We start from the raw sequence: 25,815 nt of genomic DNA, 5'->3' as shown, positions 1-25,815 counted from the left end.
ATTTTCTAAATCTAAAAACTTCACTTACTTCGAATGCTACGACTTCCAACTTCGAAGAATTAACTCTCAGCAACCAGCAACACGCAGAAACCACCGTCACCAAAATCACCATTACTGAGACTACAAAAATGGACAATGAAATAAGCCGAGAGAATACAAAGAGAAATAAACCAATGAGCAGAAAATGGAGTAAAGTAAAACGAAAAGGTGTAAAGGTAAACATTGATGATTAGCATATTTATTACTCATCGGACAAGGTTTTCTTTCAACGCCTTCCAGAAAGTATGGTAAGAAATTCATTCTCAACTATCATTTATATCAACTTAACCTTTTCAACAATGATGATATTGGTTCAATGTTGTCAACAAGATAGCAAAATTAACAGATAAGAAAATCTCATATATATTTTTTATATAAATAATAAACAAAATAATGAGATGTATAAAATAGAGAAGAGAAAAATTACCAGTCATCAAAACTTTTTTCAGTAAAACCTTTTCTTTAAACTAATTTCTATGCACAAATTTACGCATGACGAACTGGTTGTTTTTTTTTTCACTCTCTTTAGTAAGGGTTGAACATGAGTTGTGTTGAATTGGATTCGGATCCAAGATCAATTTAGTATAACCTGAATTTATTTTAAATTTTATATTTGGTTATTTAATTTATCAAGTTAGTTTTATTTGGGTTATTTAAGTTGTGGGTTAATTCGATTGGGATTTTTGGATCACAAATTTATTTGAATTAAATTTGTTAATGAAAAGAACTATTTTTATTTTGAAAATATGATATAAAAATAATAATTCTTTAAATAAAAAATATTTATAATTTTAATGATAATTATTATAATAAACTACGTGGGAACTCTAGCTAACAGAGTGAGAGGCCAAATGAAAGAAAACTAAATGTCGAAAAAAACATATGTGAATGTGACTTGTCCTTCTTCTTTCCAACGGTCTTTCACTTCCCAACTGAAATTTCAAAATCCTTTTTGTTCCCCTTTCTTCTTTCCATTTCTCCCAACTCTAACCTTTTTTTCCACTTACTAAAATAAAAGATAGCAGTATTTTAAAGTTCTTTAAGCATGCAATATAAAGCGAGTCAAATTATGTTATTTTATTCAATAGCAAAACTATGTTGCTTGATAGATACAGAACAAACAAGTTGACAACCTAAGCTGCTCTAGCCGGAGCTGGAGGTTAAGAATGTGAGCTGTACAATTCATGAACACAACGTGTTTTTCCAACTCTTTCATGATGCCCCCTAAAACACCATTCTTAAACAATCATTTATGTTTTAATACGCACATCCTATATACTTTTCAAATCAACTATTTCTTTTAAATCTTATTTTAAATTTAAACAAACTAACTCAAAATTTTATTATGGACAAACAAATATTCCTTTATAAAATAGTCAATTATAATTTGTGTCACTATTTTTTAGATAAATACACGTGGCAGCGTTTTGTTATGGAAACCGTGATAAGAAATTTTTAATCTTTAATACATAATATACCAAGTTTTAATAAACAAAAAAAAAAGATTTTAGCTGCAAAAGAAAGAAAACAAATTTTGGCATTATATAAAAGAAAATAATTTTTAACAAAGTTTAAAACTTTACACAGAGGACAAGCTTTTTTTTTTTTCTCTGGTTCTCTCTTTTTGCACATACATGTGATAAAATTTCGGTAGTGCACAAGCTGGCCCAGTTGATTCTTTTCCTCTTTACGGCTAAGCTTCTATTCCAAAGCCCCTGTTGATGCATTGAACGATATTCTAAAAGGGAAATTTTCCATTTGTTCTTTCTGAGTAGAACTCAGCAATAACTTCATTCTCCCCTGGTTGGTTGATGCAAAAGTTTGAGAATTTTTAAGACAATGAAGAGGGTGAAGAAGCTAGAACAATTGTTGTTTCTTTCCTATAGGCCTAAACCTCTTCAAATTTTCATGGCCATGATGCTTCTCTATTTGCTCTTCACCACCTTCGAAATCGAAACTTCTCTTGCTTTCAAGACCAGGTTTGTGTCAGTGTCCTCCTTGCTGGGTACGGAACTCCAATACACCCATCTCAGCAAAGCCTCAAACCTTCCCTCACAAGGGGTGTTCCAAGGTTCAGTGCATCGGAAAACTATGCAGGGGTTGCAGAAAGTTTCTACCTTGAGTTTTATTGAGGTTTTGAACGACAGTAGTGTTGCTAAAAACGAGGTTTCTGAACTCCACAAGGCTGCCAGGCATGCTTGGTTTGAAGGGAAGAGGCTTTGGGAAGAAGTGGAGAGTCTGACGAAAATCGAGAATGTGACAAGGTTCAAGGCTGAGAACCTTTCTGATTCGTGTCAGCATTCAATTTCTTTATCTGGTACTGAATTGAGGGGGCTGAAAGGGGTCACGGTGATGATGCTTCCTTGTGGGTTGACATTAGGGTCTCATGTTACTGTCGTGGGGACCCCTCGTTGGGCTCACTGGGAGGATGATCTTAAGATATCCGTGGTGAAGGAACAGGAGGGGAAGGTGATGGTGTCACAGTTCATGATGGAGCTTCAGGGTTTGAAGAGTGTGGACAAGGAAGACCCTCCCAGGATATTGCATTTCAACCCCAGGTTGAAGGGGGATTACAGTGGGAAGCCTGTTATTGAGCAGAACACTTGTTACAGAATGCAGTGGGGCTCTGCTCTCAGGTGCGAGGGATGGAAATCCCGGGCTCACGAGGATACTGGTGATGCATTTCATCCTTTCTCATTTTCAGTTTTGAAAATGTTTTGTTATGTGCTTTCTTTGATTAGCATCATGATTTTGAATTGGGGCTGTGAACTGCATTAAAACCATGGTTAGCATCTTTGATTTCCAATGGAATCGAACCAAATATAGGTACAGGGGGTTTGTCAAAGGCACTGCAAATAACATGTATGTACTGAAAAGGTTTTAAAAACATCCGGCATTGCAATTATAGCCACCTCAGCGACTTTTTTAAGATAACTAGGAAAACGACCCAACTTGAACTGCGACCACAAATTAACTTGATTTTTGTCTGCTGTGAACTAGAATATAAAAGAAGCACCACTGCTTTCTTTTATTGCGATTTTCATTTTCAATGGTGGATGTGTGCATTTGGTGTGCTTCATTTTTCTCTGCTGTGGCATGGCAGGTCCAAGGGACATTGCCCCCTATGCTGATTTTCTGTGCTTTCTGTAGTTGATGAACAGGTGAAATGTGAAAAGTGGATTCGTGATGATGACAGCCGCACGGAAGAGGCAAAGGCAACATGGTGGTTGACCAGACTGATAGGGCGAACTAAGAAGGTGACTGTTGATTGGCCATACCCTTTTGTTGAGGGGAGATTATTTGTTCTAACCGTAAGTGCTGGATTGGAAGGTTACCATGTTAGTGTGGATGGAAGGCATGTGACATCTTTTCCCTATCGCACGGTTGGTACACTGATCATGTTTCCTTTTGCTGTGTGAATTCAGACATTTCTGAATTGTTTGTGCTATATTGACAGGGCTTCTCTCTTGAGGATGCGACTGGTCTATCCGTAAAAGGGGATGTTGATGTGCACTCTATATTTGCAGCTTCCTTACCTACATCACATCCGAGTTTTGCTCCACAAATGCATCTTGAATTACTTCCTCAGTGGAAAGCTCCACTGCTTCATGTAAATGTAGAGCTTTTCATTGGAATACTTTCTGCTGGCAACCATTTTGCTGAACGGATGGCAGTGAGGAAATCATGGATGCAACATAAACTAGTCAAATCTTCAAATGTTGTGGCTCGGTTCTTTGTAGCCTTGGTAAGAGTAATGCATCTTCCCTACCCACCAATGATGATAAAGTATAATCCATAACTACCTTTCTTTTTGTTAAAAATATCTACAATTTTTTCATTTCTCATTTTTTGTATAATAGCATGGAAGGAAAGATTTAAATGTGGAGATAAAGAAAGAAGCTGATTATTTTGGCGACATTGTTATTGTCCCATACATGGATCATTATGACCTGGTTGTGTTGAAGACAATAGCTATCACTGAATATGGGGTGAGTAATAGCAGAGTTGAATATAGGGCGAGTAATGTCAGAGTTGAGTTATTCATTGTTGTTGAAAATTATTATTTGCAGATTCGAGTGGCTGCCAAATATATCATGAAGTGCGATGATGACACATTTGTCAGAGTTGATTCTATGATCAACGAAGTAAGAAATGTAAGAAATGGTAGAAGTCTGTATATTGGAAATATGAATTATCACCACAGGCCTCTACGTAATGGCAAATGGGCTGTAACATTTGAGGTATAGCTTCTCTTATCATTTCTGTTTATAGCGTATCTTTCTTCAACATATATAGTTAGCTTACTAGATTATTTTGTGGATTATGGCTTAAAACAGTTGCTATCACATTTAATTTTCTAAGAACGCTCAGAGGTTTATTGGTTAAATTTTAGTGATGAAAGAAACTATTACTAATACTTTGATCAGGGATATTATTTCTGAATGTCTCGTGTGAATGCAAGTTCGTTGCTTAAATAACTTGCCATCACATTTGGGAGGCTGATGAATTTTGTGCATTTGAATTACCTGAAGTTTTGCACAATATGTTTATGGAACATTCTGTATTCCTCTCTTAACTGACCAAATGTTATATTTAGGCATATGACTGTAAGAGTTACAGCTTAGATGTAGCATGATTGCATTTCAGTGAGCTTGAAGCTAGGAAGTTCCATGCAAAATATTTGTGACCCTTGGATTTTCAAGATTGAAAACTGTTATCACAGACTAATTGTTTTATGCCCTTTTGTATTCTTTTAAATTTATGGTTCATATCTACCAGGAATGGTCAAAGGAAGAGTATCCTACCTATGCTAATGGTCCAGGTTATATAATCTCTTCAGACATTGCCCACTTCATTGTATCGAACTTTGAGAAGCACAAATTAAAAGTACGTTTTCATTATCTTGTGTTTGTGTGCATATACTTGTGTTGTCACATAAAGGGTTGAAGTTTTGGCTGTTTATTAAGGACAATTTCAATGTGTTGTAGTTATTTAAAATGGAGGATGTGAGCATGGGAATGTGGGTAGAACAATTCAACAGTTCAAGAGCAGTTGAGTATGTGCACAGCTTGAAGTTCTGCCAATTTGGTTGCATTGAAGATTACTACACTGCACATTACCAATCTCCACGACAAATGACTTGTATGTGGCATAAGTTGCAACAGGAGGGAAAACCCTTGTGTTGCAACATGAGATAATATAGCCTATGATCATAATATTCATATTATATATTTGTACATAGGCACTGAGGACATTTTTGGCCTCCACATATTCATTCATTGTTTTACCTCCTACTTTTCCCCATTTGGATTCTCATAAGTAGAAGGCCTAGGTGTATCATATAAAGTTGGATACTCCAGCGATCGCTGAAGGAGCAAACCAATGATTTGTGAATTTGTAATGTGGTACACATTGTACCAGAAGCCAAATGAAATGTTTATTTCTGGTTTTACTTCATATTTGGTTTGCCATACCAAAATTACTGTGTGAATACTGAGTCTAGCTTAGTCTTTTGGAAAGACCTTCAATCTCCCCTTCTTTTTTCTTCACTCTTAAATTCTTATTGTTATTCATAAATAAACGAAATTTCATATATACATTACAAATCATCAAAATAACAAATTTACATGTGTCCTTCTCAATCTTTCATCAACAAATTTGTCATTAGCCTTTTTATGTGAGTAAATATCTCATTAATATATACAGGACGACCTAACTCATTCCTAAAAGCAAACATAATTAATATTACCCAAATGCAATGCAATATTAGCCAATTACTCAAATACCTCTTTCAAACATAATGCAATGTAATATTGCCTAATCATATATATTCAAAATTAATTTCAATAATAATCCAAAATTATATTCAAACATAATCCAAAATTAAATTAAATTAAATCAAACATAAAGTAGCATTTAAGTTGTGTCTAATTATCATACGAATGACATATTCATGTGTACCAATGAAGTCACATGTATGTAAACAACCACTTGCTTCTTTAAGCTTAGTCTTTTTAGGCTTGTACACACTGGGCACAAAAGTTAAATAAATTTCACTATAATAAAGAGGTCCACACATAATGAAACATTCAATAAGGCTTGAATACCTCTCATGATAGTTAATTTCATTTTAAGTTAATTTCATTAAGTAATTATTGAGACAGACAATCCATGTCAAGAATCCTATGAAAGATGTCTTACTACATCCCCCATGTAGCATGATAGACGTTAAAGATACCTAAACAAATATAATAAAAGGAACTAGCAAGCAAAAAGTCTATAGCTGCAGTTAAGCTTAGCAGAGAAAATACATGTGAGAAGATGAAAAATGTATATCACCAACATGACCTAAAATATGAGGAAACTCTTAAAGCCTCTAATATCTCCCTTCATCTAATCTTATACATGGAAAAATAAACTCTTTACCAATAATATGTTAATACATTGTTTCTACTTTATATTAACTTCAAACAAGACTACAAATATTCAATAATATTTCTCACACCTACCATTAAAGTTGATCATAACCCATTTTGAACCCCAAGAGAACAAAATTCTTAAAGTAATGATACTTAACACTTATTGCCTTTAACTTTGTAGCAAAAGAGAAACTATTTCCAATTAACTTACCATTGAAGAAGTCTTACCATTGTTGTGCTATAATGATAACAACCTTTGAGAGACCTTGCTCCAATGCCTAAGGTATCTCTTTACCTAATTTTTGTTTCACCTTTAAAGATACCCTATTAATTGATCTCTTGTCGACACTCATTCTCATCCCAGATCTACATCACAAATGCAACCACTATATGCTTTGACCTCCTTCTTTTTTTTTTATTCTTGTCATTGTCTTATAATGCCTTCAAAAATTCCTCTTGCAGTACCATCCTATAAGCTTTTGTGTAATTTTACCTCTGCATCATTTGCAACATTTACTTGGTTCAAATGTTGAAAAACCTACATTTGCATTCGAATCCAATGTTATAGACCTTTAAGCATACCGTTCTAAGCCAAAGTCATCCCCCTTGTATTAATATTATATGAATCTACCTAGATCTTCTTAATTAGATAAAATTAGTTATCAGAAAATAAATATTGTAGAATCCATTTCTTATAGCATTGCCAACATCTATCTTAAAGGTCAATAAATTCAAGACACAATCTTATAGTTCTTTAAAAGTTTTGACTACTTTTACACATACAATATTATGATGGTGGCTGAAAATTGTTCAACTGATAGTAATTCGATTAACTTGGTAAAAAGGAAAGCACTCAAAAGTCTAGCAAGTTTTTTATTATAATGGTAGGAATAAGGGATGGATGTCACATCAAAAGAGTAATTACTATGTAACTTATTTGTAGTAAAATCTTCATAAAGTGATTACATCAGGTCAAACTAACAATAAATGTGAATGGTAATGTAAATGTTATATCATCTGAAGTTGTAAAAGGTGAACTTTCACACATTCCATGTATGAAGTTGACTATATCCCACTGTTAACATCGATCACAATATAATTATTTTATTAATTTTATTTGCTTTCCACATAATTCTATATATACATGCATTGCGACCACATAATGTATAATTTTTTCTCCTTTTTTGTTTTGTTTTAGTAGTGTGATACTTATAGAATTGACTTACCAAAACTTATCTATGGTTAGAATTGACTAATATAATTCATAAGTGTCATTCTACAACCACATCAACCTTTAAAAAAAAAATGTTCATATTAACTTTAATTAAAATTAAGGTTTCTCATTTGAATGAAAGCTCTCTCCTTCTTTAGTGGTCTAAGACTTCAATAAAAAAACCACAAGCTGTTATGATACACTACTTGAGACAATTTTCCACATTCATATAATTGTCAACAACTTTCTTAGGTTGCACAAAGCAAATATATGGTTAACCACCTAACAGAATAAGCTTGATTTTATCATATTAATATTTTATAAGAAAAAATTACCAAAATATATGTAATGTTTTGAATAAAATTTCCTTTATCCACTTCTAACTTTACTCTAGCCACTTAACCTACTTTTATAACCACTTATAAAATGAGATTATATAACTTTAAACACATCAAGAGTTATATATATTACCAATAAGTCGACCACGTCATATTCATTAATGTACTCATAAATTAAAACAAAATTTTGCTTGTAATTTTGTCATAACAAAGTTGGCACTATCATGTATCATTTATACCTGAATAATTTTTCAATAAGTTGTAGAAAATTTAAATTTTGTTATATATATAGAGAGAGTGATAAGAATAAAACACGAGTTTCAACGTACATTTAGTGTGATTTTTGAACAAAGACATTGTTAAGATAGTGGTGTAATAAGCAAGTGCATTGCTTACCAACAATACACAAAAAAAAAAAAACAATTAAACACATCGAGTAGGAAAGAAAAAGAGTACTTTTCACTAGGACACTTCAATGTTGGCCACCTTAAAGGTCTCCTTCCATGGAGTTTGGCTGTTATGACTTACATTCTTCAAGGTGGCTTAACTTCAATATCAATTGAAACGTCAATTCAATGCTTTCACGGAGAATTAGATTAAACACTCAGGGTGAAAAGTTGAACATATATAAAGCTTTATTGAATTTATGGATTTAGGATTTTGAGGCACTATTAGGAATTTGGCAACCCCAAATTGTTGGAGATTTATGAACACTAGTACATTGTTAGGAATGACATTGTTCGGGATTTTATAAGAAAGACATTCTTGGAGTTTTGAGAATGAAGAGTTTTAGAAAGTATTTGGAGTTTGAAAAGGAAATGTGAGATATTTGAGTTAAGAAATAAATCAACATCATGTTTTTCATTTAATTACTTTTTATTTTATTCATGGACTAAATAATGTTACTCATGGAAGTCAAACACACACATCCTCATTTTAATACCCAATTGAAAAAAATTGGATATTATTATCTCCATACTTATACCCAATCAATATTGAGATTATTCGTTAAAATAGGAAGAAATTCAGTAAACATCCACTAAACAAGTTTATTTGTCATGATTGATATAAAGTAAAATAGTCTAGCTTAAAAAAGACTTATACTAGAAATCATATATCTAAGTATAAGTATTTGATTTGTTATATTATTTTTTTCTTAACTATTTTATTTTATCACATTATACTCTTTGAATAAAGGTCTTATTATATATTACAATCTCGATTATATAGTATTAAACTATAAAAGGAACCATCACATAATTAAAATATAGATCAGTTACAGACACGATAACATAAAGTTATGTTTAAAGTAATTTAAAACAACTATAAATACTATCTTTATGTACAAAGTACATGTATCAAACTATGTACAAGAATAGTGTTTTCAAAACAACCAAAAGAGAAGAAGTCTACTAAGAAAGAAAACTACTAAAACAACTAATGTTTGCTCCACCGTCAAGTAATTAAGCTCTACTCACACCCACCAGATGATCATCGCCATAAGAAGACAACACATAATACAAACAACCAGGAAAAACACAAGAAAGATAAGTTAATTGTAAAACAATTAAACATGGTAAGATAAAAATTATCATACATTCTCAATTAGTATAACATCATTCCTACTCTCACCCTTAACTCGGACATAGTATAAATGTCGAGTCATGAAAAGGTTATGCACTTGTGTGGTGGAACAACTGACATACTCAAAGCTACCATACAAGGTTATTCTGTTAAAATGCCATTTGCCACCATGAAAAAAGGCCCCCAGGTTAGAACCTCCTACTTCTCTCACGATATGACTCATCACTCTCTAATTGAGCATAAATGATCATTAGAGTATCAAGATAACCCCCATATTGAGCTTCTTACATTTATACTAGACACATGTTGAATCCTGAACAAGAAATTCCTCCTTGGAATTCTTTTCCATAACATTCTCTTCATAATTACAATTTCATACTCTTACTGCATACCAATTACATATAATCACTGAACATCTAGAAAAGAACCAAGAACAATTAAACCAAACATCACAAACCACCTAAAACACACTTTTAGACACCTATAGACTGGCGCTCAGGCGCCCCAAACTAGCGCTCAACGCCCTGAAACCAGTGACCTGGTGCTCAGGCACCCAATAGTAGCGCTCAACGCCCGAAAACAGAGAATTGGCGCCCAAACACCATGACAATAACTAATACACTTATAATCTGACTTTGGACACTTCTCCCACCATTTTGTTGGATTCCTAGGACCCTCTAGTCATTGAGAAAACTCAAAAGACACACCTTACTCAATTAGACTATCCCAAACCAAATTCACTTCACTATACTACTTAAATTCATTTATATACCTTATAACACCAATTTCAGCAAAAAACCAACAACATGAACAAGTCATAATTGACTTAACAACATACCCTAAACCATCCAATTAATCATAAATCTACTCCTTTAGAAATTCATTACCAAAAACCCCCCTTGTTTGGACCACAATCATGCAAAAACACCCTCACTAACCAATTACTGCGTCATACACTAAATTTTACTGGTTTGGAAGCTTCAATAAGTCTTAAGTGACTTCACAACTGACCTCAAACTGTTGTTTCCCTCAACCAACCATTTCCTAAAAAAACTTACCTATAAAAACTCCTAATTTCACTCTAAAACAAGTATAAAAGTGTATTCAATTTCTCCCTCTCAACTTAACATCATAATTTGACCATCTAAGGATATATAAACAAACCACAAAATACCCTATAACACTTACCAAACTGTAAGGTCCACTTTAAACTCATTATTTCAAGAGTTTGTATAACAACACTCCTCAATTTGAACCATGAAGTAGTATATCAACATTTCCTTTCCACTAATATCATCAACATCACAGTTTCACATTCAAATCCATTCCAATTTCAGCATACATGCACTTGCACAACATTCACACATTCGTACAATCTCAAGAACATATCATGGGTCGCAAACAATTTCTAACTTCTCAACACAACCCATCCAAGCCATCATATAATTATATACATATCAATAACAAATTAAAATCTTCCTATTACATATATGAAAGACAAATTAGCTTCCCTTACCTTAGGGGGAACTATTTCAACTCTATAACACCTGATCGTTGCTTCCATCGCAAGGAACTCTAGAAAAGCTTACAATGGACCGAATGGTGATCGAAGAACATCAAATTATCCAATAATCAAGAAAGAACCACATTTGATACATGCAAAATAGAATTCTATGCATGATTAAAGACCGAGAATAAAAGAAAAAAGAGGTTGAAACTTACTTGTTCTAAACAAAGAGCTGATAGAGTAGAAGTGGAGATTACTCCGTCATGATTTCTTAGACACTTCTTGATCGTCAAACAAATGATCGAAGAGTTAGAACATGTAGAGAGAAGTGAGAAAGCTTCAAGGAAAAGAGTTTTAGATAGAAGGCGAATGTTTTAGATAATAAGATAAGTTTAAGAAATTCTATTATCAAATTACTTTAATTTTATAATACTTGATTTCATTATTTTAAAACACCTACTAACTCTAATATTCTATCGTTTAAAAAAAACACATATATAGTAATATGTAATTATTAAAAAATATTCAAACTTAACCAAATATTAAGGTTATACCTTTTTTTTTTCATTTAAGCATTACTAAGTTGTGATTTCTATTTATATTGGTGTAAATCACTACAAAAACATTCAATTTTACCAGAGGTTTAATTTCGGCGGTGTGGGAAACCTCCGGTAAGTTTTGGCGGTTTCATGAAACCGCAGTTAAGTTATAAATATTTTTTTAAAAAATCATTTTTGGAGTAAAATATTATTTTGGTTAACCTAATCTGCCTTCCTTAGCGCGTTTTTATTTTCATTCACTGCCGTTTTGAGTTCATCTCTTCATCTCCACTTCAACTCTTCATTTCCACTTCGACTCTTCATCTTTGTCGGCCACCATCTCCTTCACGCCGTCATTCACTGCGCCACCTTCATTAGATCTCCATCTTCTTCACCTTCCAGCCACCACCTAACGCTCATATCGATCACCGTGAGTCATCAAAATCTACAACAATGCCATTTTTGTTCTCTCATTGAATCAAAATGCAAAGCCCTAAATCACCACCACATTCTACAAATAGATCAACCACAAATCACAAATCAGCACTTGTAAAAAACCAAAAATTGCAATTCGCTACCACGAGCAACATTGCGCCACCCAAACTGTGAAAACACAGTTCCGTCTTGAAGAAAAGAGGTTGAAAGGGTTTTCTTTTTCTTTTTTAAGGGTTTTTGCGACTCACCATTTCTTGCTTCACTCAAAGTTTTTCATGGTTCTACTAACGAGTTTCATGACTTACCTTGAAATGGTGTCGTTGAAGTTGGAGGTGGAGGAACCGCTCCAAGAAGAGCATGCTCCTCTCAATAAGTATTTCAAACCTTCATCCGCTTCACAAAAGGTTTCTTATCTTTTTCAATATCATTGTCCTTTTTCTAAGATAGATAGATAAGCCTGTGCCAGGGGTCTAACAGTTTTAATCTTTGAACGAGCATTGACAATAATATAAACCTGAGATCATAGAAGAACATGCATTTTTCATATCACAAAGAATGTTTTTAAGGAACTTGTATTATATTGTTATGTTAAATAAGTATTTAAGAATGCAATCTATCAAACATATTAGTCCAAAATTCAAAAGTCACTGGAATGATAAGATCAAGTTTTTTGTATATAATTTGCCATGCCAATGGTTTAATTTAATCTTGTTTTTATTTTAGTTTCACTCTCAAGCTGTATTATGCCTAAGCTATGCATTACAGAGTCAATCATTTTATTAACCTTCTTGTTTATGTTTTTGTTCCAAATGTATGTTAGTATCGTGGAATAATTGTTGTTAACTTTTACTGATTGAAAGTTCACTTGTAGTGCCAAACAGGTTGGATTTCGTTTAAGCTTTATGATTGGAATCCAGCAGAATTTCCTAGAAGGCTGCGACACCAAGTATATTAAAGCATTGTTATTGCAGTTTAGTATTTGAATAGTGGCAAGTCCTTCTGTTGTATACGTCTTAGTAACTGATTAACAGGCTGCCAAATGCATTTACAGATATTCCAATGGTTGGCAAGTATGCCTGTGGAGTTGGAGGGTTATATCCGCCCTGGGTGCACCATTTTGACAAGTTTTATTGCAATTCCTAACATTATGTGGGTAAATGTAAGGGCTCACCTTGATGTTCTTTTCATTATGTGTTTTTGTGTCGTGTTTAAGTGGTCTTGTTATGGGTTACTTGCCTCAATATTGGACTGATTAACTGTATGATTCTTTATTCAGCTCATTATTCTGGACAATTTTTGCTAAGTTTTACTGATTGAGATTTATTTGTGCTTTAATTTACCATATACTATTTGATACATACTCTCTCTCTTTTAATTTGACAACTCTAGAATTGTACAATTCAACTGAAAAAATAAGAAAATTGGTACCCCTCAGTTTTAAAGTTTTGACGAATTTTATTTTTAATTTTTTGTGATTTCATTTTTATATTGTAGGTATCTGATCAAGGGAGTGTGTCAAACAATGGATGTAATGAAGAAGAAGAAAATTAGATATTGTTATTGAATATCTTTATGAGTCATATTTTTAGTATTGAACATTTGTATTGAATATATGTATTGAACATCTATATAGAACATATGTAATGAACATCTTTCTTTTTAATTTTTATGTATGAACAATTAGTTGTATGAACGATATTAGGTTGAACAATGTTTATTTTATACAATATTATTCAATTTTAGTTCATATTAATTTATTGTTTGTTTTCTCAATAAAAACCATTTTTATTATAATCCAATTTTATTACAATAAAAAAATACAAAAAAAATTAACTAGATACATTTCTAACGGTTTTAAAACCCCGTATGCAAATTAGGGGCGGTTTTGGGAGAACCTCAGCTAGTTCCGGCGGTTTTCCAGTAACCCCCGCTAATACCGACGGTTCTCATAAAACCCTGGTAATACCGGCGGTTTTCTCAAAACCCCTGCTAATATCGGCGATTCTCGTAAAACCCCTGGTAATTCCGGCGGTTTTTGAAAACCCCCGCTATTTCCGGCGGTTATGCAAAATACCGCCGGTAATTACTTAGCGACGCAGGTTTTCCCAACGGTTTTCCTAATCGCGGATAACATATTTTCCTGAAGTTAAAACCGCCGAAAACGAAAAAAATAACCTCCTGAAAAAGTCTAATCTTTTGTAGTGAATTATGGACAACAATAATAATAAACGAATATGTCGAACAGACGAAACTTCATTTGTAAATAATACTTTAACACTTATCAAGTTAATAAATAAATAAAAATATAATAAATAATAACGTATATAAATATAGAAAAAATATAATTTAAAGTAAAATATTGATGTGATGGTATTGTATATATTTCTCAATATTAATATAATAGTTAGGTATTTATACTAGAGATAATTTCTCTATTATTAAAAGTTAGTTATAACTATTTGCATATTTATATTTTATTATGTTATTAAGTTACGATATATTATTGCAATCAAATATTATATTAGAGATAATATTACAAATAGACGAGTTTTTGAATTATATAATTATATATCTGATTCGATTTGGTTAATAATATCTCATTCCAAGTATAAAACAAAATAATATCTGTTTCCAACTATAAAACATAATTAAAGTATTTTAAATGTGGATACGTTTAGTTGCATAATAAAAACTATAGAATGAAGAAGAAGATGAAAAACTTGAAATTAAAGTATGTCTACACCTAACCAAAATTATCCACATGATCCGGCCATATTCAAAGGAATTCATAATATGGTAAAATAATTTCACCAAATCATTCTATGTTCAATATATATAATTTGAATGAATAATAGTAAATTTAAAATATAAGAGGAATAAACTTTTCAAATAAATTAAATAGAGTTTTTTTCTCCTTTGGTTACTTTTCAATTAATTAAAGTATATCATTATAGGTATTTTCAAATATATTATTGCGAAAATAAAAAGGGAAATATTTTTTGGGTTGGCTTGGTCTCTTGGCCCTCTTTGCCTTAGGTTCCAAACAGTCTTTTTGCCACCATAGCGGCACCCCTAAATCGAAGACCAAAACTTTAGAGCTTCCCCATTCACCTTTTCCTTCTTCTCAGATTTTTTCATCATTCAGTTCACTCTAATCTTCATTTTATGTTTACAAAATTGCCATAATAATAAAGAAAAAGACGCAGTATTCTCGTACTGTGTTGTGCTTCTCCTTTCCTTGACAAAACCCCACCAAAGTTTGTTGCTTACTTATTTGAATTGTCCATGAGAAACCTTCTCTGTTGGCAGTGTAGAAGAGAAATTTCAAAACTTGTGTAATGGGTTTACCTTTTTCACATGAAGAGAGCAGTTATCTCCTCTTATTTCAACTGTTTTCGTTATAATGATCGTAATCCATTTATGGGTTTTGGTCCAAAATGTCTGAGTGTGAAGTTTTCCTCTTCTTTGGGTTTAAGCAATGCCAGACCTTTTCCTGATTACTCCCCAAGAAAGCCTTCAGTTAAAGACACTGACTTTGTGCACCATATTTCCACCACCGTTAAGCAGCGCCGCTCCGAGCCTCTTCGCCGGATTCTCAAGCCCTTCGAGGCAAAGTTCAAGCCTGACCATTTCATCTGGGTTCTTATGAACATCAAGGATGATTATAAACTGGTGTTGGATTTCTTCAACTGGACGCGCCTGCGGAGGGACCCTTCTTTGGAAGCCCTTTGCATTGTTGTTCATATTGCTGTGGCTTCTAAGGACTTGAGAACGGCTCATAGGCTGGTTTTTGAGTTCTGGGAAAAGCCTCATTTGGATGTTGGTAACTCGTTTGGTGAATTTACCGAGAGGTTGATTTATACTTACAAGGACTGGGGTGCACATCCCTTTGTGTTTGATGTCTTCTTCCAAGTTCTTGTTGAAGCAGGGTGGGTTCTAGAGGCTCGGAAACTGTTTGATAAATTGGTAAATTACGGCGTTCTTGTTTCTGTAGATTCTTGTAATTTGTTTCTAGCTAGGCTATCTAACAGTTTTGATGGGAAAAAGATGGCAATTAAGGTGTTCAAAGAGTATCCAGAAGTGGGTGTTTGTTGGAACACCATGTCGTATAATATTATTCTCCATTCACTCTGTCAATTGGGTTGCTTAAAAGAAGCGCATAATCTGCTCTTACAAATGGAGTTTAGGGGGAGCTTTCCTGATGTTGTAAGTTATAGTGTTATAATTAATGGATACTGTCAGGTTGAACAGATAGGAAAGGTCTTGAAGCTCCTGGAAGAGTTGCAGGGAAAGAGGTGTAAGCCAAATCAATACACATACAATAGCGTAATTTCCCTTCTTTGTAAGACTGGTAGAGTGGTTGAAGCGGAGCAAGTCCTGAAGGAGATGATAAACCAGAGTATTTTTCCTGATAAGGTTGTGTATACAACTCTCATCAGTGGGTTCGGCAAGTCTGGGAATGTTTCAGCTGAATACAAACTGTTTGATGAAATGAGGCATAAGAAAATAGTTCCCGATTTCGTGACTTATACTTCCATGATTAACGGGCTCTGTGAAGCTGGAAAGGTTGTGGAAGCACGCCAACTGTTTAGTGAAATGTTTAGGAAAGGGTTGGAACCAGATGAAGTTACTTATACTGCTCTTATAGATGGGTATTGCAAGGCCGGGGAAATGAATGATGCATTCTCTCTTCACAACCAGATGGTTGAGAAGGGTTTGACTCCTAATGTTGTCACTTATACAGCATTGGTTGATGGCCTGTGTAAACGTGGTGAGGTAGATATAGCAAATGAACTTCTTCTTGAAATGTCTGAGAAGGGCTTTCAACCAAATGTCTACACATATAATGCACTTATCAATGGTCTTTGTAAGGTAGGAAATATAGAGCAAGCCATAAAAATTATGGAAGAAATGGATCTGGCAGGGTTTTATCCTGACACTATTACATATACTACACTCATGGACGCTTATTGTAAGATGGGTGAAATGGCCAAGGCTCATGAAATGCTGTGGGTTATGCTTGGTAAAAGACTTCAGCCTACAATTGTTACATTCAATGTGCTAATGAATGGGTTTTGCATGTCAGGGATGCTGGAAGATGGTGAAAGACTAATTAAATGGATGTTCGAAAAAGGTATAAGGCCGAATGCCACAACAATCAATTTTCTCTTGAAGCAGTACTGTATTAGAAATAACATGCGTGCTACAACAGAGATTTATAAGAGGATGTATGCTCAAGGAGTGATGCCTGACAATAATACCTATAATATTTTGATTAAAGGGCATTGTAAAGCTAGAAATATGAAAGAGGCATGGTTTTTGCATAAAGAAATGGTTGAAAAGGGATTTAGTCTAACTGCTGCTTCCTATAATGCTCTTATAAAGGGTTTCTGTAAGAGGAAGAAATATGTGGAGGCTAAGAAGCTATTTGAGGAGATGAGAACTCAAGGATTTGTTGCCGAAAAAGAGATATATGATATTTTTGTTGATGTAAACTATGAAGAAGGAAACTGGGAAAATACTCTTGAGCTTTGTGATGAAGCAATAGAGAAATGTCTTGTTAGGAGAACTTAGTTGAGTTTTGCGTATGCCACTTTATGATGGAATTATCAGGGCAGTAATTGTTGTCTGTGTTGCTCGTTCTTTCTTGGTAGTTCCACTGAAAGTAACTTGCATATGATGCTACCAGTTACTCTCATGATTAAAGGAGTGACATGGGACCTCCAGGTATTTTTCAATTCCAAAATATTGAAACAGAACATCACAGTAGCGACTAGGGAGTTTTACTTGTTCAAATCCCTTAGAAAACTTCAAGATGTTGTAGGGTAATATTGGAATTGTGCATACACCTAAATCCCTTTGCCCTAGTAAGTTTACTGAACAAATGTAATAGAGATTTCTTCGAATGTGATAGACATTTTTTAGTAGAAGAATGTAAATAGAGATTTTAAATGGAAGTAATTCTTGCAGCTTTTTATATTCCTGTTGTAGGTTTCCTATCCTTTAAGACTTGTTATAGAGAGCTGTGATGAATAATGAAAAATTGATGATTTACTTCAGAGTTGACGTACTCATCTGCTAAAATTTGAAATTCTTTCAAAGGAATCGTTAATAGTCATGAAGTGCTAAGACTTGTTTTCATGAAAAAGCATTACTGCTGATGTAAATAAGTTATTAATATCTATTGAAATCTGTAAAGATTACATGGTGTTAAAAATTATGTTAGTTTGCTTGAATCTATTACAATTAGTTTTAGTTAATTTGGTGGAAAGAATATATTAATTGGTAGAATTTTTAGTCATTACTTACTGGTTCGTTAAAATGTCTGAAATGGTAATCTGAATTTGGTACCAGGGTGATAGGATATGTAATGTGTATATTAGAAGGAAACATATATAGAAGTAACTGTTAGTTGGGTTGTTAGGGGCTTGTTAGGTGGAGTGAGGCTTTCTATATATAATGGGGGTCTTTGTATGCAGGGGACATTTTTGAAAGTTTGGAGAAGTGTTGGCAGGATCATTGGCATCCTGTGAAGGGAACATTGTCCCTTGGCTGCATTCATGCTGTACATGTTGCCTAGAATCAATAATACAAGATCTATTCAGTGAGTATAGGTGGTTGCAGTGGGTTTTTCCTGGTTTCTTCTACCTAGGAACCTAACACAGGCTTAATTGTTTTTAAGAATAATAACAATAATCAGCAACGGCTAAAGTGAAAAATCAGGCATTTTGATAGCATGGAGATCTAAACAGTGTTGGAAATATAACAAGATCAAGCGCAACAGTATAGATATTTAAACAGAAATTTTTATGGAAAGTAACTCTAGAAACCTTCTATTTTTCTTGTATTTTTTCCATCCTTTGAGACCTGTTACGGAGAACAGTAATAAATGACGATTTACTTTCTACTTGATACAAGGTCTAAAAGTCTAAATTCCTTTCATCTCACTGAAATTTCTGTCAAAGTTTGATTTAACTTGTAAGAGGAGACCTCAATGAAGAGAAATTATTAAAGGAGGGACGGGGGTTGGAAATGTTTTAAGAAAATTGTAATAGAATAGTTACTTATATAAACAGATTAGTAGCCATCAGTTAGCATAACAAAATGGTATAAATGGTGAAAGAGGGAGAAGAGAAGAGGGAAGATTGTTATCAAGAAAAAATAGTGAGGCCCAAATGTGACAAACCACTAAAGAGCGTATATCGAGTTGTATTATTAGTTTCAGTGACTTATCTGATTATCACACTGATACTGGTTGGAGGGCTGAAAAACATAATAAAGATTCATATTTTATTGCACTATCATTTCTCTGTATTAGTTTTATAACTTGCTTCTTCTATCCATTAAAACAATTTCTAGTTAATTTAGTGCTAGGAGGAAATAAACTCCTAGAAAATTTTAGCTGTAAAAACATATGAATAATAATGTTTGCTTATTTGTGTTTTTTTTCTTGCATTGGTATTCTACCTGGGTACTTAGAATTTTGTATCATGGGAGCATAGATACATTTTTATATCCATATGGTCTGCTGGTAACTTTTTCTATCTTATTTCTGTACTGTGATTATTTTTCTTTCAGTATTCTCAGTATATGGAGAGGGTACGATGCTTAAAGAAATATTTTCTTACTAGTCGTAATTCTCAGTTGACAAATGTCAAGGCAAAGGCAAGTATTTGACAATTTCAATATTTGATGATTCTATTTGGCCATGTTAACTATGTTTGAGGGATTACTTTAAGCTGATCGTTGAATGGGGTTAACACCGTTCGAGGGACGAATTGTGACAGGGATTGTACAGTTTGTAGCCTCCAACCCAGGGCTACAAAGTTGTCTTGTTGGTTGTTCACCTGCCTATGGTAAGATGTTACCTGGATAGATAGCCAATAAAAGGTGAAACATGATAATGACTCAGTTTCTTCCATCATATGTTGCAATATACAAGTTGTTCTTGAAAGAGATGCAGGAGTGCTCTTCTAAGTGGAAAACAGAAATCAATATGGCATTGTTAGATATATTATATTTTTTATCTTTTATTCAATAATTATTATTTCTCATTTGTATTTTGGGCTTAGCCCATATTTCTTCTATTATAAATAGAGAACCCTATGTGTGTATTCAACACAAGGAAGATAAATCCAAATATAGTTTTTCACTATATTCAACATGGTATCAGAGCAAGTTCTCTGATCCTCTTCTGGTGGTCTCTGCTGTCTGCCGGCCGCCGGCAGTCCCTAAAATCTCAGTGGGCAGTCCATTTTTTCTTCTTAAATCTCTGCCACAGTCAGCACCAGTCCAGACCCTGTGTGCCACTGCTGTCGCCGCCACTTTCCGCTGCCGTCGCTGCTAACTCCGGCCACCGTCGCTGCCGTCACCGCCGGCCACTGTCACAGTTTCGACGGGTGACCTGCGGATCTGGACCGTCTCTTCGAGCGACGGCCAACCACGCCGGTTTCGGGAGCCAGTTCTCAGTCACGCGCCGCCACGCAGCGCTTCTTTCCGGCCAGTCCGTCGCCGGCCGCCAGTCAGTCATGCTGCCGTCACCGCCGGCCACCGTCACAGTTTCGACTGGTGACCAGCAGATCTGAAGCGTCTCCTCGAGCAACGGCCAACCCCGCCGGAGACAAGCACAGACTCCGCTCAACGCGCCTCCACGCGCCGCCTTCCCGGTGTCGGAGTTTCACCGCGACACCTCCACAGCTCTCGCCGGACCTCCCTCTCTCTGTTCAGACCTTCCAGAGCAGCCATTGCTGCCATCTTCGTCTGTCTTCGTCTCCGTCGTTGATTGTCCAGGCACCGTTTGCCGTTGTCCAGGCACTGTTTGCCGTTGTCCAGGCACTGTTTGCCGCTGTCCAGGCACTGTTTGCCGCTGTTCGCGTCGTTTGCCGCTGTCCCGCGCCGTTTGCCGCTGTCCCGCGCCGTTTGCCGCTGTCCCGCGCCGTTTGCCGCTGTCCCGCGCCGTTTGCCGCTGTCCACGCGTCGTTTGTCGCTGTCCAGGCACCGTATGCTTCCAACCACTGTAGGCCCCCATCACCTCGTCAGTTAGTGATGGCAGTCCCTGTAGTTTTGTAGCTTCCAGCCACTACAGGCCCCATCAGTTAGTGATGACAATTTAGTCCCTACAGTTTTATAGCAGTCAATTGCCGTTGCAGTCGCTACCGCCTCAGACAGACGCAACTGCGTCAGTTCTTCTTGGGCTAGAGTTTAGTCCGATCTTCTTATGATACACTACTAAGTATCACCACTTGGGAGTTGTCCAGCAAAGAATTTTGGACCTCCAACATATCTTTGGATCTTTGATGCCTTTGTTTCAGCATTGTAGCTTAATATTTTGTTTTGTTTTAGTGGTCCAGCAACTGTGATATTTCATATTTCCGCCCTTCACACTAAGGGGGAGTACGTTTCCAAGACACTACAAGTCACATAAATATGGGTGTAGTCCCTGCAGTTTTGTAGATTTCAGCTACTACTGTTGATCCCGTCACCCAGCCATCATTGATGAGGATTTAGTGTAGTCCCTGCAGTTTTGTAGCTCTTAGCTTTCAGCTACGACTGTTGATCCCGTCACTCATCCATCATTGATTGGGAATCAGTCCTTGCAGTTTGTCATTATCCACAACTGCTCTCCTTCATCCACTTTTGAAGTTGAAGTTTCACAAGCTGTTGTTAGTCCATCTATGTTTGCCTCACTCTTGAAGACAAATCATCTAGTTCAACACTGAGTTCATCTATTCCAAGCTTAGTTCATACAATTTGTATGCTCCAGCTTGATGGAGAGTGTTAGATATATTATATCCTTTATCTTTTAGTTAGTTTGTTATTATTTCTCATTTGTATTTTGAGCTTAGCCCATATTTCTTCTATTATAAATAGAGAACCCTATGTGTGTATTCAACACAAGGAAGATAAATCCAAATATAGTTTTTCACTATATTCAACAGGCATAAATGTGGGTATTGGTGTACCCGTATGTCCACACAGGAGCTTGAGATTTCCCTGATGTTGGGATACTGGACTTAGATGCATATTTCTGATATGTTGGTATGAATTTGCTTTCCCTGGGATCCAGTTTTTGCAATTACAGTGGCTTTATCTGATTTGTAGTCAATTATAATGCCTGTATTCGAGGCCTCATATCAAAGCATGTATATTCTTGAGTGGATTTTAGGATGTGAATATGAACGTTGAAGAATAAGATTTACAATATTTAATAATTCAATCTAATAACTTAGCAGTGACATTAATGAAAGGTAGGAAGTAGGTGCAGTAGAATATTGGACAGGGGTAGGTAACAGTACACAACTTCATCTAGCATTCTACGTTCACGTTGTGAACTAACCTCCTAACACTCTACATCAACTAATCTTCTCATCACTATTGCTTCCTTCTTCTATTTAATTATTAGTGATGAGCATCCAAGTAGAAAGACAAACCTAGGGAATTGTAACAGGTGACAATGAAGAGTGAGGTGAAGTTGTTGGGAGCATGGCCAAGCCCATACGTGTTGAGGGTTCGGATAGCTCTAAACATGAAATCAGTGAAGTATGACTTCCATGAGGAAAAGTTATCGTCCAAAAGCCAGCTTCTTCTTCAATCCAACCCCATTTACAAGAAAATCCCAGTTCTCATTCATAAGGACAAACCCCTCTGCGAGTCTTTGATCATTGTGCAATATGTGGATGATGTTTGGCTCTCTGCCTCTCCCATTCTCCCTTCTGATCCTTATGACCGCGCCATTGCTCGTTTCTGGACCGTCTACATTGATCAAACGGTATAATAACTCTCTTAATCCCTGTCATTGTTCCCCATTTAGTTTTAAAAGTGATGCAGTTTTATGTTTCCAAAGGCAACTTACCAATTTAAGAAATTTCTTTTCAAGTTTACTCTTTTTGTAAATTTCAAATAAATTTTCATGAAAAAGAAATTGTAAAAATGATGCATATCTAATGATTAGTGATAATTAACAAGCGCTGAAAGTGTACTATTTTTTGTATTGAATGAATGTTTAACTCATTTTCATTATTTTAACCTAAGAAATAATGTATGATAAAAAAAAAGTGTAGCTTATGAAGTTTGTGACTACGTGAGCAGTTGTATCCAACCATGAGATCCATTAGAGGAGCTTCGGAAGAGGATGAGAAGAAGAGGTTGATAGAGGAAGTGAGAAAAGGATTGGCAATGTTGGAGGATGTGTTTAAAGATAGCAGCAAAGGCAAGGGCTTTTATGGTGGTGACCAAATTGGGTTGTTGGACATTGCACTTGGAAGCTTCTTGGGGTGGCTGAGGGTGGTAGAGATAATCAACGGGGTGAAGTTGCTTGACCAAAACAACACACCTGAGCTGCTGAAATGGGCTGAAAGGTTTTGTGCACATTCTGCTGTCAAAGATGTTATGCCAGAGACAGGGAGGCTTCTTGAGTTTTCCAAAACTCTAGCTAAGGGCTGAAAATGGATGCTTCTACTCAAAGTTATTGAAGTTTTCTATAAAATAATATGCCATGCAGTATTGCTCATGCTTTCCTCAGACTTTAGTTTTCTTTTCTTTAATTGAAATCTGTGTAGTTGGAAGTTGATATGAATATTGTTTCTCGCCTGATTTCTGTTGTTCTGCCTACAAATTTAAACCAGACGCAAAAGGAGTCTTGGAAAGTTTTTCTTTTTTAAATTCGTAAATAAGCACAGAATGTGTAATTTGAGAGAAATGATTAAAAATGAAAAAGAATTGGAGAGAAGAAAAAAAAGTTAACGCAGCTATAATTTCAGCACAACTCGAACATGTTTCACTTTACGAAAATATGAATTTTCTTTTAAAGTTAATCTCTGTTTACTTTTATATTGTCTTTAAAATTTTGTAATATAGTAGCAGTAACTATAAAGAGGCTGAAAATGTACAATTTTTGTTAATAAAATACTAATAACGAGTAAAATTTAATTAGTCCCTCAAAGAAAAAAAAATGACAGTCTTAACCACGTAAAGTGTATTTATTTAAACATTAAAGTTATATGGCGTTTCTTTGTCTATCAAATGCATACCTCAAATTAGAAGAGTTGCCTCTTATTGTCTTTTTTTTCCCCTTCGAACATATATTTATTGAAAGTTATTATCTCAAATGCTTTGGTCAACCCAATATGAAATTATAATAGAAATTAAACCATATTGGTTGTCATTATGCTATAGAGTTGGACCAAAAAATTATTTATAATGTCATGTTAGTTTTAAGGGGTTGAGTTCAAAATGTAAATGAGTTAAACTATCACCAAATCTTGCAAAGTTCAGAATGAGAATCTTGTTAAATCTACGAATTTAAGGATCTAGAATCTTGTTAAATCTACGAATTTAAGGATATAATGTTTTCAAATTTATGCATAAAAACAAGGTTTAATCCTTTAGTACATCCCTATTTATGTACGAATGTCTCAATTGGGTCCTCGTTTTTTAAAGTGTATCAAAATGGTCCTTAATTTTGAAAATTCATATCAATTGAGTCCTTCCCGTTAAGTTGGCTGGACGGCGTTTAAAAAATTGATGACTGGGATGCTGAGATGAGGAAATGTTAATGACGTGGCATTGAGCTGGCTTTAAAAAGAGTTTTTTTATGGTAAATCAAAACGCAACGTTTTGATTTTGAACACAATCAGTGAGTGTTTTATGAGAAGGAGAAATCCCTAAATTGCAGAGGGTTTTGTCGAGGGTTTTCGGTAGAATCAGGAAGGTCTTGGCGGTGAAGCACGTGGAAAGCAGTGGCGAAAGTGTTCCAAGTGAACCATAAAGAGAAGGAGAAATCCCTAAATTGCAGAACGTAGTTGTTCGTCGCAGGTGGGTGGGTTTAAGAACGTAGTTGTTCGAAGACGATGTCGAAGGAGCATTCTTGTTGTTCGTCGACATGCAGTGTGTGGCGGAAGGAAAACCGTAATTTGTGTTCACCGATTTGCCACTGTGGACTGAGATGCGCGCTGAGAACTGCTAAAACTTTGAAGAATCGTGGCAAGCAATTTTGGGGATGCTCGAAGTATAAGGTATGATTTATTTGACGTTTGTATTATGTGGAAGTGTTTTTGAGAATCAATTGTTGTTTATACAGAATGGTGCTGAAGAGGGTGGTTGCAACTACTTCAAATGGTTCAATGATGTTGTGGAAGAGGAAAGGGGCAAATGCTTAAAGTGTGAAGGAAACAAAGAAAGTTCGGTGCACAGTGAAGAAATGGATAGTAATAGGAAAATTTTAGTTAAGTTTGAGAAATCTTTGTTGGTTGTTCAAAACTGGATGAAGGTGTTGATATTTTTGGTTTTTCTTTTATGTGTAATAAATACAATTTGCGTATCAATGTTGATGAGAATGGGCTGATGGGTTGTAACCGTGTTGTACTTTTCTTCCATTTCAATGAAAGTCAGACTTCTTACTACTGAAAACTTTATTTTTGTTATGAAATGTGATGAGTAAAAATAATGTTATTATGTTGAAGTTGTAATGTTTTTATGAGTCTAAAAAATTCTGCATATCTGAGGTGTTTTTATGAGTGTAATACAATCTGCATTGGTCAGGGTCACTGTTTTATGAGTGTATATATTGCTATCATAGACCTCCTTTGTGGACGAGCGTCCTATTCTCGCTGGCCGACCGTGCACCGAACGTCGTCTGTGGACGAGCGTTTTTTTTCTCGCTGAGGGAGCGTTGTCTAATGCGTCCATAGTGGACGAGCGTCCACAGTGGACGAGCGTCCTCTTATCGCTTGGCCAGCGTCGT

At 35.1% G+C, this 25,815-nt stretch overlaps 3 protein-coding genes across 3 annotated transcripts; all 3 read left to right on the top strand.

Moving 5' to 3' along the window:
• Window positions 1–1,666: 1,666 nt before the first annotated feature.
• Window positions 1,667–5,496, top strand: LOC124838074 (hydroxyproline O-galactosyltransferase GALT6-like). Its single transcript, XM_047313591.2, has 7 exons — window positions 1,667–2,713; window positions 3,190–3,422; window positions 3,497–3,784; window positions 3,900–4,028; window positions 4,110–4,280; window positions 4,819–4,926; window positions 5,028–5,496. The coding sequence occupies exons 1-7, from the start codon at window positions 1,879–1,881 to the stop codon at window positions 5,235–5,237; spliced, it is 1,974 nt and encodes a 657-aa protein (XP_047169547.1). The 5' UTR covers window positions 1,667–1,878; the 3' UTR covers window positions 5,238–5,496.
• Window positions 5,497–15,101: 9,605 nt separating this feature from the next.
• Window positions 15,102–19,791, top strand: LOC124822119 (Pentatricopeptide repeat (PPR-like) superfamily protein). Its single transcript, XM_047294087.2, has 2 exons — window positions 15,102–17,801; window positions 19,653–19,791. The coding sequence occupies exon 1, from the start codon at window positions 15,432–15,434 to the stop codon at window positions 17,646–17,648; it is 2,217 nt and encodes a 738-aa protein (XP_047150043.2). The 5' UTR covers window positions 15,102–15,431; the 3' UTR covers window positions 17,649–17,801; window positions 19,653–19,791.
• Window positions 19,792–22,523: 2,732 nt separating this feature from the next.
• On the top strand, window positions 22,524–23,666 carry LOC124822118 (glutathione S-transferase U17-like). Its single transcript, XM_047294086.2, has 2 exons — window positions 22,524–22,842; window positions 23,163–23,666. The coding sequence occupies exons 1-2, from the start codon at window positions 22,528–22,530 to the stop codon at window positions 23,514–23,516; spliced, it is 669 nt and encodes a 222-aa protein (XP_047150042.2). The 5' UTR covers window positions 22,524–22,527; the 3' UTR covers window positions 23,517–23,666.
• Window positions 23,667–25,815: the final 2,149 nt, after the last annotated feature.

The sequence above is a fragment of the Vigna umbellata genome, chromosome 1 (assembly GCF_029865625.1).
Source record: "Vigna umbellata cultivar VRB3 chromosome 1, Vumbellata_1.0, whole genome shotgun sequence".
Classification (NCBI taxonomy): Eukaryota; Viridiplantae; Streptophyta; class Magnoliopsida; order Fabales; family Fabaceae; genus Vigna; species Vigna umbellata.
Note: the sequence above shows the minus strand (reverse complement) of the source record. Positions and strands in the feature narration are given on the sequence as shown.

What these genes read in the sequence shown, in the direction of transcription:
- LOC124822119 (XM_047294087.2), top strand. Translation starts at nt 15,432, where the DNA reads ATGAAGAGAGCAGTTATCTCCTCTTATTTCAACTGTTTTCGTTATAAT.
- LOC124822118 (XM_047294086.2), top strand. Translation starts at nt 22,528, where the DNA reads ATGAAGAGTGAGGTGAAGTTGTTGGGAGCATGGCCAAGCCCATACGTG. An exon ending in CCGTCTACATTGATCAAACG is followed by an intron (nt 22,843 to 23,162) that starts GTATAATAACTC and finishes CTACGTGAGCAG; the next exon opens with TTGTATCCAACCATGAGATC.
- LOC124838074 (XM_047313591.2), top strand. Translation starts at nt 1,879, where the DNA reads ATGAAGAGGGTGAAGAAGCTAGAACAATTGTTGTTTCTTTCCTATAGG. An exon ending in CCGGGCTCACGAGGATACTG is followed by an intron (nt 2,714 to 3,189) that starts GTGATGCATTTC and finishes TGCTTTCTGTAG; the next exon opens with TTGATGAACAGGTGAAATGT. An exon ending in AATGGGCTGTAACATTTGAG is followed by an intron (nt 4,281 to 4,818) that starts GTATAGCTTCTC and finishes CATATCTACCAG; the next exon opens with GAATGGTCAAAGGAAGAGTA.